Source organism: Manacus candei, unplaced genomic scaffold (assembly GCF_025592945.1).
Source record: "Manacus candei isolate 608988 ecotype Guabito, Panama unplaced genomic scaffold, ASM2559294v1 h1tg000041l, whole genome shotgun sequence".
NCBI lineage: Eukaryota > Metazoa > Chordata > Aves > Passeriformes > Pipridae > Manacus > Manacus candei.
Window position 1 is genome coordinate 4,792,817 of NW_026138089.1, and position 19,739 is coordinate 4,812,555.

Sequence of the window (19,739 nt, forward strand, 5' to 3'; positions counted from 1 at the left end):
GCAAATAGCGTTGCACAGTGGTTTTTGCCTACATTTGGAAGCATCTAGTTTGTTGAGTTCAGTGGCACTGGTATTTTTCAGTATATTGTGAATTTATAAACCTAGGAAGATGCACCATTAATGTAAATTTATTCCTCTGTTTTCCTCTGTCAGGAAGAAGGAAGTATCAAAGAAATTGCAATAACTCACCATGTAAAAGAAGGACATGAGAAAGCAGACCCTTCACAGTTTGAACTTCTGAAAGTACTTGGACAAGGATCCTTTGGAAAGGTTGGTAACTGAACTCTTATGGAGCCAGTTACTCAGGAATATGGCATTGAATATTGGGAGTGAAATATTTAGAACAACCACAGTCTTGCATTAAGGCAATGTTGCAAGTGAAAACTGCTTTCTAAATTAGTGCTAATGAGGCACTGTAATTGTGGCAGATCTTTTTAAAGCAGTATTTTTTTTTCTAGTTTGCATGATATGTAGATTTCAAAGTTTCGATAGAAAAATTGGCTTGATATGGAATAATTGGGTATTCACTGTTAAAATGGAATGTCATTTTTCTATAACTACTCTGCTGTGTTTGAGGGGGTGAGGGTTGAAAGGTTTTTTTGATAAGTATTCCTAGTTGCTAACTTGCTAATGGTAGGTCATCATTAGTACAGAAGCTATAGCAGAATTTATTTTTGTGGCAGATTGTAATTGCAAGGAACAGATTTTAGGCAGTAATGGCTGCTGAAGTAAACATGATACACCCTAGTCTTGTTCATGCTGGCATTATCTGTCATAATTTAGTTAAGGTACAATGTGCCTTCATATTTATCTAAACACCTGTTAAAGACTCAATGTTTCTAGCATTTGGTAACTGCTGTTCACACTGAGATCTCACTAGGCACACAAGATTTATACTTTTAGTTGTCCAATCCCAACTTGAAAGCAAAACATTAACTTCATATGGACTGAATGGAATATGTAATGAAAGACAACAGAGCCTTTACATCGACTTTCAGCCCTAATTGCAATTCTGAATGTGATGTTAAGCTCTAGCATATAAAGCCAAATCCATCTTGGATATGGGACAAAATTAGAATAATATATCAAATTCTCTTTTGGTGGTAGGAAGTTACTGTTAGTCACATTATTGTTCCAGTTAGGTTTGGAAATCTAGATGCTTAGAAACTATAAAATTTTGTACTCAAACTAGCAAGAATTGACTGAGAAACCTGATTCTAAAAGTTTGATTTAATCCAGAATCATAACAAAGTTTTCATTTGAAAATCTTCAGATCGGGAGAAGTAAATCATTCATGGACAAGGAAATGTAAGCTCATAAATGATCAGCCATCATTTTTTATTGATGTTACTAAATTCAGTACTATAACAGGGTGTGGGGAGAGGAATGTGAGTTTTGAAAAAGCAAAAATAATGAACTGTCTAGATGACTCAGTTTTGCAAAAATGCCAATCTTGTCCTCAGTTGTCTTAGCCTTTATGCAAAAATTATTAATATTAAATTAATATTTAAAAATCCATAATTCCTTTGTTCTAATAATTTGTGAAGGTATCACTGTGTCCCATTTAGTTTAAAAGGAGTAAGTCTGAGTGATTTTCAACGTTTCTTGATGATGTTCTGGTAGTCTCTGGATAGTGCAAATGGTTGTTAACATGAGAATGGGGTACAAAAAGAGGCATAAAACTGCTTTCATATAACATGTTTAATTTTCTCATGTACCAAAACATGTATCTGTAATTTTTTCATAAATAAGCAGATAACCTGTGGCAGGTATATTTTTTCTTTTTCATTTCTAAATCTAAAATTTGGCTCTGCTGGAATTAATTTTGTGTTGAGGTTATTAAAGACAATCGCATTTATACTGAAGAAGGAAATGAAACACACTTTAATTGTGGCTGGTTGTTCTTTATTGGTAACATGCAACACTCATCCAAAGCATGTAATAAAAAAATGTTTTTGTGACACAAGAGGTCAGTCTTATAATTTTATAAGTTATTTTTTGAAAGTTATTTATTATAAATTGATTCATGTAGGTTTCTGGATCAAATTTTGTTCACACGTTTATCATCATATCTGACAATTATTTTACTAGCACATTTGATGTGCCATCTTATGAATTTCAATAAGATAAAACTGGAGATTAATTTTAAAAAAGCTGAATGTTGTGTTTCAGATTTGTATGAGCTTCTGAGAGAATCCAAATTCATACTTTTTTTAACTCACTGAAATCAATTAAGTTAAACCAAAATTAATTTGGCAATCTTGAATGAAACTTTTAGATTACAAAATGAAGGACTAGTAGGAGAAAGTTAAAGAAATTTTTTGTTTGGATTTACAGAATATAAAATTGTCAAATTGAGTTTCATTGAAATCATACTGACTACTTGAATTTCATAGCAAAATACATTAACCTGAGTTGCTTTTATTTTCTTTTAAGAATTCTTTCTAATCTTTAATGCAGGTCTTCCTTGTCAAAAAAATCTCAGGATCAGATGCTAGACAGCTTTATGCAATGAAGGTATTGAAAAAGGCCACCTTGAAAGGTAAGCATTGTTTAGAGAGAGGGAAGGAAAAAAGAGAAGATAAATAGGGGACATTCTACCAAAACCTAATCTTAACACAGATGCTGTTCTGCAGATTGTCTTACAGCTTTCTTCTATCAAACAGCAAATAGCAGAATACACTGCTTTGTGCTGTGAACCTGGAAGGATTCAGTAACAACAGGACTATGTTGGTAGTTATAGGGGAAAGTGGGTTCCTTTCCTTTCCCCACTGTGTTCCTCAGGTGATGGTGGTTTGATGGAGTAGTTGTGTTACATCTGCCACCTGACCTGCTCTGAGCTCTTACTTGAAACTTGATATCCTTCCGTTTTTCATTTGCTGTGTATCACCAAGGATACAGTTAATGCCTTTTGCTCAGTTTATAATTAGGTCATGATATTTAAAAGTGCATTGTATCAGCTGTTTAATTCTAAAAGTTCTAAGCACGGGAGTTAAAGTCTTGTTTTTTAAAACAGACATACACAGTACATTTGCCCAAAGTTTTTGGCACTTGTTCTGGATGTAGAATGTATTTTATAAAATCTTAAGTAAGTCCTTTAAGTTACTTGACCAAAAATGTGTTGTAGATTGATCTGTTTCTTGGGTGGTTTTGGTCTTGAATAGTATCAGTAGCAAGATAAGTTTAAGCCTGAACAATCTCAATTCTGTCTCGGAGAATTCTATAAGAAAAAAGAAACAATGTAATTTTTTACAGTACATTAAAGTGGAAGTCATCTTTCACACTAATACCTTAACAAGAATGTTTGCTTGTTCTTTTATGCCATTATTTAGTACTTCTGTCTATTTGAAGTTCTGATTTATGACTGCACTGAAATTGCAACGATAATTTTGGGATGGTCCCAACAACTTGTAGTGTTTTTTTGCCTATGTTATTGATTATTATATTGAATTTCAATTTTAACATACAGTTTATAGAACAGCAAAGGGAACAAAAACCCTCATTGAATTGTGAACATCTGCTAAAATGTTGAACCTGATTTTTTTTTTTTAACTTAAGATCTTGTGCTGAATATCTCTCACAGTTCTCATTATATAAAAACTATTACAGAGAGTATGTTTTTGAACAGTTTCCTATATTTTGATTCCTTTGTGTTTTGTGGCACGTGTCATTCTCATTATTTACTTCCTATTTTTCTGAAATTGATTTCCACTCATTTAAGGTACATTAATATCCTCAAGAGCCTTTCATTCTCCAGCCTGTTAATGGCTCAGGACTGGTCAAAGGTCACTCAGCAGTTGCTTTTTTAAGATGTTTGAGGGCTTCTCTTCATCACCTTTTGATTGCAGTTTAACCTTATGTGTGAAAATTACAGTCCAAGCTGTGGGTCTGGTTTTGCCTACAGATGGCAGAGACTGATAAATACTGAAATTGGTAGCTTGACTTTTAATTGAAAAAGGGGACTCTTTGAGGCACTAAGAATTCAAGGATGCCACAGTTCTCAACACTTTGTATCTGAATTTTCAGATGCTTTTATGTGCTGTTTGGTTGTGATTCATGTTTTAGGAAGAGCAGAGTTGCAAGCAAATTAAAGTTACTGTTGAAATTTTAATATGAAATTACCTGGAATTAATCCTATTTTCCATAATTGCAACAGTTTTTGATATATAATACTATGTTTTTAAATAATACAGTGTGTTACTTGATTTGTCTGTGGTTCTTTAGCTCTTTGAAGTCTATTTCATAAAGTTATTTTTGTATTCTAAAATTAAAGATAATGCCCTTTAAGACCACACTTAAAAGCAGTGTGCAGGATTCACAAGTCAAATTTAGAGAGAATATTTTCATGGGAATGCAACTGTATTAGCCAGAACACATAGATGTAACTACACAGTCCAACTTTTTAATGTTTAGGGCAAATCTAAGCATAAACACAACTTTGTTTACTGCAGAGACTAGTTTATTAATACACTCTGATAGAAGGTATCATCTTTCAGTGCCCCTTTATGATGGGGGAGAGAGAGAGAAACAGGGCCCGATCATTGCTGGAGAGTCTGGCATCAGATGTAATAAGAAAAATCAGTACTTCCAATAGTATGCTAATGGAAACTATATTCAAACAAAGGTCAGATGTCAGGTCAAATAATGGCTGATACTAATATCTGAAATGAGCTCAGTTCTTTACACTTTTTGTGCTTGAAATTTTTTAAGTCTGTACTTTTTCTAGCTTTCCAGAAATAAGGCTTGTTATCCATATAGCTGTTCCATAGCTTCAAACACTTGAAAGTCTTAAAACTTTTTTCTCAACTGAACCTTCCTAAAAAAAAAACAATATTCTGAATTTCAATTTTGTAATTCAGATGAACTACTGAAACAGTGAAACTACACAAATATCTTGTGACATTTTCATGACTTTAGATGTGAAGGTCAAAATCTAAGTGTGACGTATGCTCTGTGTTTGCTGAGCCCTTATTTCATGTCCTTCATTTTTAGGAATCTGTTTTGCAGGGAGATGGAAACTTGATAGCTTTATTAATTCATGAAAATGTATCTATATAACTTTTTCACAAGTACCTATATTATTGTTAATGCCTATTTCTGTGAAAAGATAGATAAACTTTCTAAAGACCCTTTTGCTTCTTGTCTTTTTTTTACTGGCTTGTTATGTTTTAATATGTGAAAACTCTGGCTTGTTAACTGTACAAGGAGTGCTGTCAGCTTAAACTTTGGAGTGGACTTCATTGCTCTGGGGTGCTTCCCTCAGGTAGATGTAACATTTGTGAAAGGAGCAGTAACAAAATGTAGATTAAGGGAAAGAAAGAGAAATGCAGCATCTTAAACCACTGAAAGCAAACTTTGATAGCTCTCACCTGTCAAGAGCTCTGAATTGTGTCTCTGTCCTGGCTGATTTGAAGCTTGAGGTGTGAACCAAGCCCGGAGTGGGGTGGCAGGGGAGTTGTGGAGGACGCAGCTGAAGCAGGTGCTGTGCTCAGCTGCCCATCCTCCCCGAGCCCATGCGTTGCCAGCACTGTGATGTGGTGCAGCTGCACGGGATGCCCTTTTGAGTTTCATCTGTCCTGGCATAGGAGCCACGTCCAGTTCTGAGCTACCAGGGTGGGACAGCACAGGCAGCTTGAGCAGCAACTGCTTTGATGTCTGATATATTACTCCATGCATGCTTACTCCAAGTAAATGCTCTGAAAATCAAAAAGATTGTTGCAAGTGTACACTATGTTGAATCAGTTGTACTTTTATTTTAAGTTCATAATAAAGAAAGGAAATGAAAAAAAAATTTCCCTTCCAAATTGTGAAGGTACTTGATATCCTAATAGGGCAAGTTATTTGAATGAGTTAAACCACTATAAACATCTTTATGGTAGTATAATTGTATTTATAAGTTTGTTTTGCTATAACTTTAATTCTCTGTGCTTTTTAGCATTAGAGAAAATGGCTATGTTTTCTGTACATAGCTGTGGCAGTTTTGCTCTAGTGTTTAAAAGGATAACTAAGTGTAGAGCAGACTGAAGGGTAGATATGTTTTCTCACATGCTTTTGTTAAATTTATTTGCCCAGCATCAGGTTTTGTCAGTAGCACAAACTGAAGATGATTGAAATGCATGAAGATATTTATCAGAAAACTCTGAACTGTGGAATAAATTCTCTCTCAATTCCCCTCTGTGTAAGGTAGTACACAACTGCAGGCAGTTGTAATATTACAGGATACAATGTGAAGTACATCAGGAAACATAGGAGAAGTACTGATTCATAGTGTAAATATTTTTTTTTTAATGTTGCTCATGTTCTGTTGTAGTTCGAGATCGGGTTCGGACAAAAATGGAACGTGATATCCTAGTAGAAGTTAATCATCCTTTTATTGTCAAATTACATTATGGTGAGTTGCATAAAAATTCATTTTTATAGCGTAAAAATGGGTGTTTGTCAAGATAGTACCTAATACTTGCTTTGTGATTCTGGGAGTCATAGAACATTAGTGTGCTAAGTCCTGATTGTGCAAAGACTTGCTGTGTAGTAATTCTCATGCAAAGTAAGCACATGGCAGACTTCATGTCGTCTTAAATCTTTATAGAACTGAAGAGTCTGTAGCCCTTTGTGCTGTTAAAAAGCAGTTATTAATAACTAGCAATTCTTTTCCAAAATTACCAATCTTTATTATGTCCTACTTTAAGTTATTTCTTTTAGTTGCTTTGCTTAGTCTGTAGGAAACAGATGCAATGGCATTACTTCCAGTTGCATCAAAATTGGTGGGAATGTGCCTTTTAATTTTAATAGTATGGGCAATGTGGAAGATGGGAGGATATCACTACTCTTAACCTGTCATGCAGAAAGTAACGTGAAATAAATGATAGAAGAGTTTCTGGTGTGGTTTGGGTTTTCTTCAGTTCATTTTTCTTTTAGGATCCATTTTTTCCTATAGTTCAAACCTCATATCTCTCTCTCTGATCTGTCTTAAATAATGTACTTTTCACTATTTTATTCTTCTGCAAACTGGACAATCTCTTAAGCTGAGTTTCTAGAGTTTTTAAAATAGGTGCATTAGTTACCAGTTTGCCCTTTTAAATCTGGCTTGTTACTTCAAAATCTGGAATTAAATGCTGACTAACCTAAATAAAGTTTATTTTTTTAGAAATTTCATTGGTGACTTGCTTTACTTTGACAAGACATAGGAGTTACTTGGTCCATGACAGAGGACCAGTTACTTAATTCATTTAAATACATTTTTTCATTAAATACTTTTTTCCCCAAAGGATAAAGAAGAATTCATTTTGGTAATGAAAATAAGGGTGAATTATTTGGTATGTTATTTTTCTGATTGTGGGTAAAATTAGATAATGTTTACTTTTTTAATTGATCTTTTCAGCTTTTCAAACAGAAGGGAAGCTATATCTTATTTTGGATTTTCTCAGGGGAGGAGACTTGTTTACACGTTTATCCAAAGAGGTAAAGTTTTTTAATTTGAAAAATTGTCTATTGATAAAATTTGATTATAAGTTGTCTGTAGACAACTAGGAGAGTTTACTTTTTAAATTTGGTTTTCATTGAATAAAATTTTAATCTCTTTTTAACCACCTATGTTTTTTGTTTGGTTGGGTTTTTTTCACAAAGCAGTTACTTTGTGAAAAGTTAATTTACATTATTTCTGAAAAAAAGGCTTAGACAAGCAGCCTTTCTGTGCTGCTGATATACCTGACAAAGTTTTCTTCTCGTATTGCTCCCATGTTTAAATATAAGATTCAGAAAGAGCATGGTTTTATATAAAGTAACTGTATTCAAATTAACTGATTTATGTCTGGGTTTAATATCCAGAATTCAGTGTCAAATAAGATCTTTTTCAATTTACATATGAATGCAAAATCACATTCTTTATAAATACTGAAAAAGCAAGAATTGTATTCCACTTATTTTAGTAGTTTTCCAACAGTTAACATTTTGCTTTTGTCATGATGGTGATATCTCTGTGTAGATATGGGAACTAATAACCTTGAAGAGTTTCATTACCTCAAATTAATTTGATTATAATTCCTAAGAAATGTTGACATTTAATATATCATATTTTAAAAAGATTTTTTGGCCATCACTCATGCAAAAACTTGAAACAATATATGTTGATAGAGATATAAATATATCCGATATATATCTGATAACCTAGATTTGTAATTGTAGTTACCTTCCATTTTCCCTTGCTATGAGAGTATCTGGGACAACTGGGTGACCACTGCAAAGCTACATGGTTATTAAAAGGAGAGTAGAATGCAATGCATTTTGTGTATAGATATATCTTCATTTCTATGCTGACCACATAAATTATTACATGTATTTTGGTGAAACCATCTATTTCAAGTTGTTTCTTGTAGTTTGTTTTGCCACAGATAAGTAAAATGTTAAAAAAACTTGGATACTTTTCTCTTGAAATCCCTAGTTTATTCTTGATTCCCGAGAAAGGGTGTATATTCGTTTCTTGCTGATGACTTTTTCATCTTGAGCCACTGAAATTTTATAAATCTTAATAGGGTTAGATACAAAATATCACCATAGGTACCTGAATCTAAGAGAAATATTCATAAGTGATGAGTGAAATGGGTATGCTGGAGGCAATTAATGTTGTCCTCATATCAATTCATGTGATTTTAAAATAGATCAGATGAACTAAAAGTTGCTTTTCCCCTATTGACTACAAAGGGAAAAGTGATTAATTCAAAGCTAGAGGTCTACACTGCAGATGTTTGAGGTTAGGAGAGAAAAATTCTGTGCAATGCTTTTAAAGAACGTAGTGTGGGTGTATTATCCTCATGAGATCTTATTCTTTGAGATTTTAAACGTTTCTTATAGAAATTTCCCTTCTTGAATGTGCCTGTACTAAATATTGGCTCTCTTGTAGAAGTAATATCAGCAACAACCTTTTGTACCAGCTTTGGTATCACTTTTTTCTTTAAACTACTAAGGGGAAAATATATTATATTGTCTATTTTTAACTCTTGTTTAGAATAATTTTCATCTTTGCTCCCTATTGCCATTCTTTTTTGTAGGTCCATATGCTTTACCTAAAGATTCTTAAATAGTCTTAAATTCTAAAAACAAAACAAACAAAATAACTGAGTAGTAACTGAAATAGAATCAAATCATGCAGGATCTTTTTTTATTTTTATCTTTTTTCTACAGTCCCAGAAAAGTTGAATTTGAATGTTTCCTCTCAGGGATCACAACAGTTGATGTAATTAGGACAACATGTTTGTTTCAATGAGTGTAAACAGGGATTGGTTTATCTTCCAAACTGAAAAAGTGGGATTGCTACCTGGATCTCTTACCTGTGCTCTTACATAGACTGTTTCTTTAGTTTACTCTTTGACCTACCTTTTCTGCAGTTACATCTCAAGGTTGCATATTGGGGCTTTTACCATCGCTGTAACTTCTTTCTAAAAGTACTTAGTATTTTCAAAACCAACATCCATAAGTTTTTCTTGTCTTTCTGACTTTGTAGACAAAATTCAGGTATTTGGACTTCTTTGGTTAATTTGTTGTCTAGAAGTGAAATGGTCAAATCCACCAAAGAGGTAGTCACATTCTTTAAGGGCTTCCAAAATTTGTCAATCCTACTACAGTTGTTCTCTGGAACAATCAGAAACAACTAACCTCCTATTTTGCAGAAAGAATAATATATTGGCTTCAAAATTATTTTTCATGTATGTCCAAGTATTTCAAGTATGAAATAGTATGGGTTATAAAATCCTAGATTTTGTGTCACCAATAAATTTGAATTTCTAGTGTTGTGTATAGAAATGAATTCAAGTATTATGAAGAGCAATTCTGAAAAACTACTGTTGTTGTTGTTTAGTGTTAGTGCTGGTGTAACCTTTACAGATTCACATGTAAAACATATTGTGTTGCTTTTTCAGGTGATGTTCACAGAAGACGATGTTAAATTTTACTTGGCAGAATTAGCACTTGCTTTAGACCATCTACATAGTCTTGGAATAATATACCGGGACCTAAAACCAGAAAAGTAAGGCTCCTCTGTGAGAAATGCAGTGTATTGATTTCATTTCATAGCACTTCTACCTATGCACTTTTTCTCAGCTGTTAAGCTTAAGTAATTTACTGTATAAATTGAACAGACGGAGGTGGGGGAGACTTGTGGGCTGGTTTTGCTTAAAAGGTTGGATTTCACCTGTCTCAAAAGGGAAAAAGGCTCTTAGCTCAGGGCTCCTTGAGAGAGCTTTAAATTATGTTTGAAGGAGGATGGGAACAAAGCCAGAGATAAGCCTGGAGGTGGCACATCCCAGTTTGAAGGACAGTGTGCTACCAAGGTCCTTCCATCTGCCATATCAGTGGAGGTAGGGGATGGGGATCCATGCGGCAGCAAGGATGCAAGAATTATTGATATGTTAGAAATGTGTTATGGAAGTCAGGTCCTGTTTGACCAGCTTGATCTCCTTCTGTGACAAAGTGACCTGCTTAGTGGATGTGAGGGAAAGGCTGTGAATGTTGTCTTCAGTAAAGCCTTGGACACTGTTTCCCACAGCACTCTGCTGGAGAAACTGGCTTCCTGTGGTGTGGGTGGGTGCATTCTTCACTGGGTATAGAACTGGCTGGGTGGCTCGACCCAGAGAGTGGTGGGGATCGGAGTTACATCCAGCTGGTGGCTGATCACAGGTGCTGTTCCCCAGGGCTCAGTGTTGGTTGGGGCCAGTCCTGTTTAACATCTTTCCTGATGACCTGGGCAAGGGGATTGAGAGCACCCTAAGCAAGTTCACAGGCAATACCAAGTTGGGTGGGAGTGTTGATCTGCTGGAGGATAGCAAGGCTCTACAGAGGGATCGGGACAGGCTGGATGGATGGGCCAGGGCCAATTATATGAGCTTCAATGAGGCCAAGTGCCAGGTCCTGCACTTGGGTCACAACAACCCTATGTGATGCTCCAGGCTTGGGGAAGAGTGGCTAGAAAGCTGCCTGGTGGAAAAGCATCCTGGAAATGCTGTTTGACAGCTGGCTGAACGTGAGGTGACAGTGTTCCCAGGTGGCCAAGAAGGCCAATGGCTTGTGTCAGAAATAGTGTGGCCAGCAGGACCAGGGCAGTGATTGTCCCCCTGTACTTGGCGCTGGTGAAGCCACACCTCAGATCCTGTGTCTAGTTCTGGGCTCCTCACTACAAGAAAGACATTGAAGTGTTGGAGCATGTCCAGAGAAGGGCAGTGGAGCCAGTGAAGGATCTGGAGCACAAGTCTTACTAGGGATGACTGAGGGAACTGGGGTTGTTTAGCCTGGAGAAAAAGGGGGTCTTTACAACTACCTGAAAGGAGATTGTAGTGGGGGTTGGCCTCTTCTCCCAGAAAAAAGGTGACAAGACTAGGGGAAATGTTGCACCAGAGGAGATTTAGACTGGATATTAGGAAAAATTTCTTCGTTGAAAGGGTTGTCAAGCACTGGGACAGACTGCCCAGGGAAGTGGTTGAATCACCATCCTTTGAAGTGTTCAAGAAATGTATGCATATGGTGCTTAAGAACATGGTTTAGTGTTGAACATGGTGATGCTGAGTTGATGGTTGGACTTGATCTTAAAGGTCTTTTCCAACCTTTACTATTCTATGGTTCTAAGAGCATCTTACTTCAGAGTGACATGCCAAGTGCTATAGTCCAAGTTACTTTAAGTAAAGCATAAACTAAAATATACCTGCCTTTGGTTTTCCATGTGTTTTAATACATGCAAAAGAGAAGAGGTCGTCTTGGCCTTTTGTTTTTATTGTTATCATAGGATTTCTGGATTAAACTTAGAACAAATGCATGATACAAAGTTGCATTCGTATGTTATATCTTTGCACTTGAAGCCTGACAGCAAAAATTTTTTTTCCAATGCTGGTTTTTAAAATGCATTACAAATAAAAGCAGAATGAAGTTTAAAGTAAAATATGAAAATAGTAAGTCATAGGCTTTATTTAGTGTGTTGGCAATCACATAATTACACTGAAAACTTAAAAGAAGCTTGAAAGTACAATTGCAATATGGTGGTGTGTCTTGATATACTAGTCATCCATGCTTCATTCAATGACTGAATACTATCTCCTGTTTATGCCTTTCCTCCATAATTTTTTTTTTGAGTTCTAGAAGATGTAAAGGAGAAAATTATGAAAAATGTTTAGCCCTGACTGACAAGAATGGAAAGATTCCTGCTCAAATCAGGAAATTATAGAGTTTTGGCGTGGGATTGCACTTACAAATGAGCAGGGAATGAATTCTGTTTAAACTATGAGAGTGTTCTGTTAAGTAATTCTGAAGTGAGGAAAAATAAGCTTAACATGTGGAAAATGATCTTCAGAAAGCAAAGTGAGAGAACTTCAGTTATTTTTCTAACATTAACTTCCAAGAGGAAAAGGAAGAAATAATAATTGACAGAAGACTAAATAGCTACTGCCTCAAACATAGGGGGTTTTTTTGTTCTTTTTGTTTTGTTTTTTCTTTAAATACTATTCGTCTATACCTAGCCTTGGGTTTAAGTCTTGGGTGCATTCAATTAAAAAAAAAAAAAGCCAAATGTTGAAATTACTTGTAAATTATGGATGGGGAGTAACAAGAGTAATTCTTACAGGCTGTGTCTATATTGTGGGGCTGTGGAAGCACAAGGCCTGCTCCAAGTATAGGGCCTGTTGGTCCTGTCCTTTGGTACAACATGAAAATATTTATTACTTGATGTTATTTGAAATGGTCGACACCCTCTGGAATGTTAATAACAAATTAAGACCTGTTTTGTAGGCATATGAAAACATACCTTGTATAAAAGAAACAGAACCACATCTCTATATTTAACAATTGTGATAAAGCTCCAGGTGCTGCAGATGGCCAAAACTGAAAGTTCAAGATAAATGTTACTACGTATTGAATTTAACCAAATGGTTAAACAAAACTTTGATAAACTGATTCTTTCATTATCTTTGAAAAGAAAGAACTGAGGGAAAAGATGTAGTTTGAAAGTATCTTCTAATAACTCATTTTCATGCATGTTCAATGCTGCTTGTCTTTGTGTGTGCTGTTCTGTTTATTCCTAAATGTCATCACTGCATTGTCCAAAACAGCAGTTAAAAGATATTTTAATTAATTTTTGTATTATTTTTTGGTTTTTAGTATCCTGCTGGATGAGGAAGGACATATCAAATTGACAGGTGAATAAAGAGAAATTGCAATACCTAGATCTTTTCTGCTCATCATAAAATCTTTGCATTTTTCTTTTGGTAAACCAATATGGTAAAATAAGTAAAGTAAATAAAAAGTAAATAAGTCATTTTAACTGATAAGTAATTTAGCTGTGGAGAGAATAGTGTAATTGAAATAAATGAGATACATAAATATTTCAATAAGATATCTGCTTTACAAGTATATCTGATGTTATGGACCTATGATAATGTGGGGAGGAGAGGAGAACTCTGTAATCCCCATATTAGTATTTGGTTTTATATACAAATGATATAAGCATAACACTTCACATTATAGTAAAAGTATCAACCATGAGTGATTTTTTTTTTTTTTAATGTATTTACAGTTGGAACTATTTTTTTTCCCTTTCAGATTTTGGCTTAAGTAAGGAGTCAATTGATCATGAAAAAAAAGCCTACTCTTTCTGTGGAACAGTGGAATATATGGCACCAGAAGTTGTTAACAGACGAGGCCATACACAGAGTGCAGACTGGTGGTCTTTTGGTGTTTTAATGGTAGGTTTCTGGTAAATGTAAATAATAACAAGACTGTGCTTTGCAAGGTTTGGTGAAACAAATAAAACACTAACCTTTAAGGTGAGCTCTACATGAATTCTACAAAGGAAGTCTAAATTATATGAAATTAATAATACCACAGAGTTTGGATCAAGAACATAGACTAGGTTTCATATCCACACCAACAATATGCCATATTTTTATCATCATTTAATTCAAATACTTTGCATTTATATATGTTTATATATTTGCATCTATAGTAGTTTGAATGTTATGGAGACTAAGAGGAATACTGAAGTATACAGAAAAAATACTGTCTATTCCAAAGTGGGGAAGAAATTTAGATGCAAATTTTAAATTTGAATTTACTTTCAGCAGGAAAAAGATCAGTACCTTTCTAATTAGAGCCTACAGTGTAATTAAAACTTAGTGGAATAATGACGACTGTTGTTTTCACACATCACAATAATCTGAATGACACTGAACTGACCTGGGATGTAGTTGCTCAGTTGCTTATGGTGTTTCTACAAGGGTTAGTTACTATGAAGTTGCAGGGTTGGGGGAAATAATATGTATATGGAATATGAATTTGGAATAATTAATAGATCATGTTTGGTATTTGAGGAATGCTGAAGGGCTTTTAATATTTAAAATCTTTGTGTTCAGTTTTGACGTAGAGATTAAATAATTGTATTTTTAAAGAAAATGTTTTTGTTTCTTACTGCTTCTGCTAAATGACTGCAACAGTGCAACTAATGTGTGTGCTCTATAGTACAAGAAGGACTCTTGTGTCTGAAAATAGGTCATCCTATCACTTCTTAATCATTTAGAATGCTGTTGTGATCTGAAAACTGACTATGTAAAAGTAGCACCTGAAAACTAAACTCTCTCCAGACACGCACACACACTCCTCACAACTGCACATATCAGTAAGAACACAGTCAATTAAAAGATAATTACAGTGTAGTTGCAGAATATTTGTTGTTGATAATACTAACATAATTAAACTTCAGCTTTACTTTATAAAACTGGAAAACATAATTTTGTGTTTATCAAGTGCACATGGTAAAATTAAAATCAAGTGCATATGGTAAAATTAAAAATGGCTGAAAGATGTTAGATGTAGCTTTCACAGTCTAAGTGCACTGCATGTTAAGCACTTTGGCTTCTACTTTGAATACAAAAATATGACCTTAAAAAAAAAACACAAACAAATTCTCTGAATTAGTATATGGAATACAGTGCAGTTTTCTCTAAGACATATTTTTGTTGCTTGCATTTCTAGTTTGTAATTTGCATAGACAATCTGTATGTATCCAGTTTTAAATCATTCTTAATTATTTTCTGTGTTGATCAAGACTTCAAGTGACAGTTGGTGTGGTGTAACTACACAGTATCTTACACCACAGAAATTATAGCATAGAAAGAGAGACTCTAAAGATACTTCAGCAAACCATTTGGCCTCTTTTCTTGTGCTGCTAGAAACAAAGTAATATTTAAGCCATTGTTGAGAAATGTATTGCAATTTGTCCTTTAAAATGGTGACAGTTTTAAGGGATGCCATACATCTAAAAGCATTCATTTAAAGTTTTCAGAAGCATTGAGATACTGTCCTGCTGAAATAAAACATTATAACTAGGGAAGGTCAACATTGGCTTACTTTTAAAGTACTATTGGCACATAATGTTGGAATATAGTATTTGAGAAGGGCAACAAAGAACACATATGCTGAGCTGTTAATACAAATGTTTATGCTTGTGACAAATCAGGAGCTTGCCAAAGAACTTTATATTTCAAAACATGCAGCACTACAAATTTACCTTTTAAAAAGTGGGTTTCTTTCAAGTGCAACTTGTGAAAGACCAGAAACAAACAAAAAAATTTTTTTCTTCCTTATACCTCACACATCTTTCTGACAATTGTCTTAACTGTTAAAGTATTAAAGTTAAAAGCCGGTTTTTTTCATGTTGGCATTATTACTAAATTTAAATTTTTTAAACATATCTTGGAAAACTATTGTTTAAGGGTATAAAATATCTAGTAGTAGTGAAGAGATAGCAGTTAGAAGTTTAAAATTTATTTTTAAAAAATGGTGTTTTTAAAGAATACTTTTAGTGCAACTTCATGCTCTTATTGTAGATCTAAGAATACTACAGTCACACATTATTCATTCAAGTTATCCATGTACATTTTTAATGTTTAAAAAGCTGAATGTCTGAGTCGTACCAGAAAGGAGTGGAATAGGATACCTTGTGTTCAGTATGACTTAAGTTTGCATAAGCTGTTCAGAGGGCTCCTTTATAATTATTTTAATTTTTATGTCTTTAACTGTATGCCATGAAATTTCATTGAACTATGTTATTTTGCAGTTCTTAAACCAAAAAAATCATGATTTCTGCCTTAGGAGTCTGGCTGCCATGACTGCTGCCAGACTGCTTTCACTACCTCACTTAGACCTGATATCCCTGCATTATACTGCAGCCCAACAGAAGTGCTTTTATATTTATCTATTTTTACTCAGTCACTTTCAGAACAAATCAGTATTTTAACGGTGTCTGTTGCTTATTACAAGGCACTGTAGAATGTGCATGTACATATTGTGTAGCTCTTGCGTGTTCCTTCAGGCTTTATTTCCACTGTATGCATACAGTAACCACTTTTCATCATGCATGTCTTTGTCAATCAACTAACCTTTCCCCCTTTTCAACAAAGACTATGTACATGCCAGTTTTAAAAATATTGACCTTTTTAAAAATCTCTGCATGAGGAGAAATCATCACTAACTTTTGAAAGGGGAATCTTTTTCCCTATCCCCCACTTTGTTGAAAACTAAAAGTACAGCTGTGTAGATCAAGTCTTCCAAGAATAAACTTTTTAGGCAGAACTGAAACACAGAAAGTTATAGTCTAAATTGTTCAGGTAAAAGTATGTAAAGCAAGGTATCAATATAGGAAAATACTTTGCAGCTTTAAAAATGGCAAAGGCTGCTCAATGTTTGTAGCAATTTAGACTGTACAATGAAGTTGTTTTGCACAGACTTGATTGTTAACATGCATGAATTTTGGAAGGTTAAGATGCTAAGTAGTTTTGTCAAAAATTAGTTTTTGTCCAGGTAATGTAATTGATGAAAGTTTTACTCTATACAGTTTGAAATGCTCACTGGTACTCTACCTTTCCAAGGGAAAGACAGAAAAGAAACCATGACTATGATTCTCAAGTGAGTACACTCTTATTTATATATCTCATCAGGTATTCTACAGGGATGCCCTCCGGGCTGCAATATCTAATTTCTACTCTTCCCTCATTTTCAAAGGTACTGGTAAATCCTCACTCCCTATTCCATATTATTAATTCCCTTTGCCGCCTATCTAATTTGCTTTTCTATTCCTCCCCCATACCAGGTACAAAGAATTTCATAGCAGCTCTTTAATCTGTAATAATAACTCCAGCCATATGATCTTTCCCATCTGATTTCCATAATATTTTTTAACTTTCTTATCCTTTTTGATAACCTGTGCGTTTTTTCCTTGGTGTTTTTTTTTCCCTTTGTTTTAGGTTTTTGGGGCTTTTTGAGAATGTATTTTTTTTTTCTCCTTCTTTATCTTACCAGCTCCTCACCCTACTTCTTTATATTAATGGTGCTACCAACAACTTGCTTCTCCAATACTTCCCCTATTTGCTAAAGTGCATCCTCCCTTCTGTACTCTCCTATAGCTTGCCCAAGCTCCAATTTTCCCCTTGGCTATTTTCAGTATAGATTTTGCATTAGCTATATTGTGAAAATGGCTTTCCTTCATGCAGTTCATGTTCTTGTTTTTGCTAATGAAGGTCTGCTTTTTTTTTCCCTGCTGATTCCCCACATATTGTCTAAACTATGGCGTAACTGCCCTGTTTTTGGGACTGTAGCCAAACACTGTGCAAACAAGTCTGTTTCCTCATATCATAGGTTCACTTCTCTGTTTCCATCCATTTTTAACTAATACCATTTTTTCCATGAAAACTCATAAGACTATTTTAGTTTTCTTATTTGTTTTCTACTTTATTGATTATCATTGTTCTTGATTGATTATTTATCAAGTCCTGTTACCACTTGTCTACCTGTATATCAAAGTCGATATTTCTTCTACACCAACAGCCTGTTTTGAAAAGTAAATATATGAAATTCTTTCATATTTTTTCGAAGTAATTAGAATGTAAAAAACGCTAGAAAACAAACTCATTCTTTTCCTTGCTTTTGCTTTCATAATGCATAAATTATGTTTTTCTTTGCCCTTGTTTTTCTTCCTCATCTTATTTGCAAGTATATTTAGTGATGCTACTTTCTTCTGCTGGCTCAGCACCATGCCAGTTCAAAGCCTCATGTTGTGATTATTCAATGTCTTTAACTAAAAGGTTCTATCTATTCACAGCAATTCTCACCACCTCCTATTTACAAGAAGCTAGTCAGAGATAATTCTACTGCATTCTCACTTGTTTCAGGAGCCATGCATTTTTTTCTATCCACGTCTCATGAGTCACATCTTTCTCTTCTTCCCTTTGCTTGCATGTGACTCCACTCTGTTCCTCAGCAGTCTTTTCACTGTTGCTATAAATATCTTCTGTATTCAGCTGCCATGTAGAATATTCTCATTGCATCTCCCCAGTTAATTGATATTCATAGCCTTTGATAGCACAGAGAGTGGTGGTGAATGGAATTACATCGAGCTGGTGGCTGGTCACAGGTGATGTTCCCCAGGACTGGGTTTTGGCACCAGTCCTGTTAAACATCTTTATCAACAATCTGGACAAGGGAATCAAGGGCACCTCAGCCAGTTTGCAGGTGATCCCAAGTTGGGTGAGAGGGAATATGGATCTGTTGGAGGGTAGGAAGGCTCTACAGAGGGATCTGGACAGGCTGGATCAATGGGCCGAGCCCAGTTGTGTGAGGTTCAATAAGGCCAAATGCTGGGTCCTGCACTTGGGTCACAACAGCCCCATGCAACACTCTAGTCTTAGGGAAGAGTGGCTGGAAAGCTGTGCAGAGGTCAACAGCTGAACATGAGCCAGCCATGTGCCCAGATGGCCAAGAAGGCCAATGGCATCCTGGCTTGTATTAGAAATCAGGTGGCCATCAGGACCAGGGCAGAGACTGTCCCCCTGTACTTGTCACTGGTGAGGTTTTGGGCTCCTCAGTACCATAAGGACAGTGAAGTATTGGAGCAAGTCCAGAGGAGGGCAATGGAGCTGATGAAGGGTCTGGAGCACAAGCTGCAGATCCCTGCAGCTGAGGGAGCTGGGGTTGTTTAGCCTGGAGAAAAGGAGGCTCAGGGGAGACCTCATCACTCTTTACAACTACCTAAAAGGAGTTTGTAGCGAGATGGGGGTTGGTCCCTTTTCCCAAATAAGAAATGACAGTACAATAGGAAATGACCTCAAGTTGTGCATGGGGAGGTTTAGACTGCATTAAAAGAAAAGTTTCTTCACAGAAGGGGTTGTCAAGCATTGAGACAGGCTGCCCAGGGAAGTGGTGCAGTCACCATCCTGTGGAGGTTTTTAAGATGTGTAGATGTGGCACTTAGGGACATGGTTTTGTGGTGGACTTGGGACTGCTGGGCTAATGCTTGGACCTGATGATATTAAAGGTCTTTTCCAACCTAAACCATTATAGGATTCTATGATTCTGTAATTACTTTCAGATTTCCTTTGAGCATGAATCTCTTAATTCCCTTGCCAACTTTATTTTTTCACCTTCTAGTCTTTGTAATTGTTATTAGTTTCAAATAGCTGCACAGAAAGAGTGCAGTGTGTTTTATTATGTAAAGGTGTTTTACCCTCTTTTAATGTTTTCTATGCTTATGAATAGTACACACATAGAAGTATTTTGCTGTTGGTAGTATAAAGAGCTGAAAAACAGAAGATATTTTAAAGTGTTTTCTGATAGGTTCACACTTGTTTTTTCTGGCTATATGTTCTATTTTTATTTTCTGCATACTGGTATATTTTTCCTTAAATTTTTCGTAAAACTTTAAAATGGACAGGTGTGCA

General features: G+C 35.2%; 1 protein-coding gene across 1 annotated transcript in view; it reads left to right on the forward strand.

The window, feature by feature from the left end:
• The window catches only part of RPS6KA3 (ribosomal protein S6 kinase A3), a 76,805-nt gene that overhangs the window by 34,725 nt on the left and 22,341 nt on the right, over positions 1–19,739 (forward strand). Inside the window, exons 3-10 of the mRNA XM_051794881.1 lie at positions 154–270; positions 2,461–2,542; positions 6,311–6,391; positions 7,379–7,458; positions 9,912–10,018; positions 13,132–13,169; positions 13,573–13,715; positions 16,862–16,932. Coding sequence (XP_051650841.1) covers positions 154–270; positions 2,461–2,542; positions 6,311–6,391; positions 7,379–7,458; positions 9,912–10,018; positions 13,132–13,169; positions 13,573–13,715; positions 16,862–16,932 — 719 coding nt within the window. The remainder of the gene's footprint in view (positions 1–153; positions 271–2,460; positions 2,543–6,310; positions 6,392–7,378; positions 7,459–9,911; positions 10,019–13,131; positions 13,170–13,572; positions 13,716–16,861; positions 16,933–19,739) is intronic.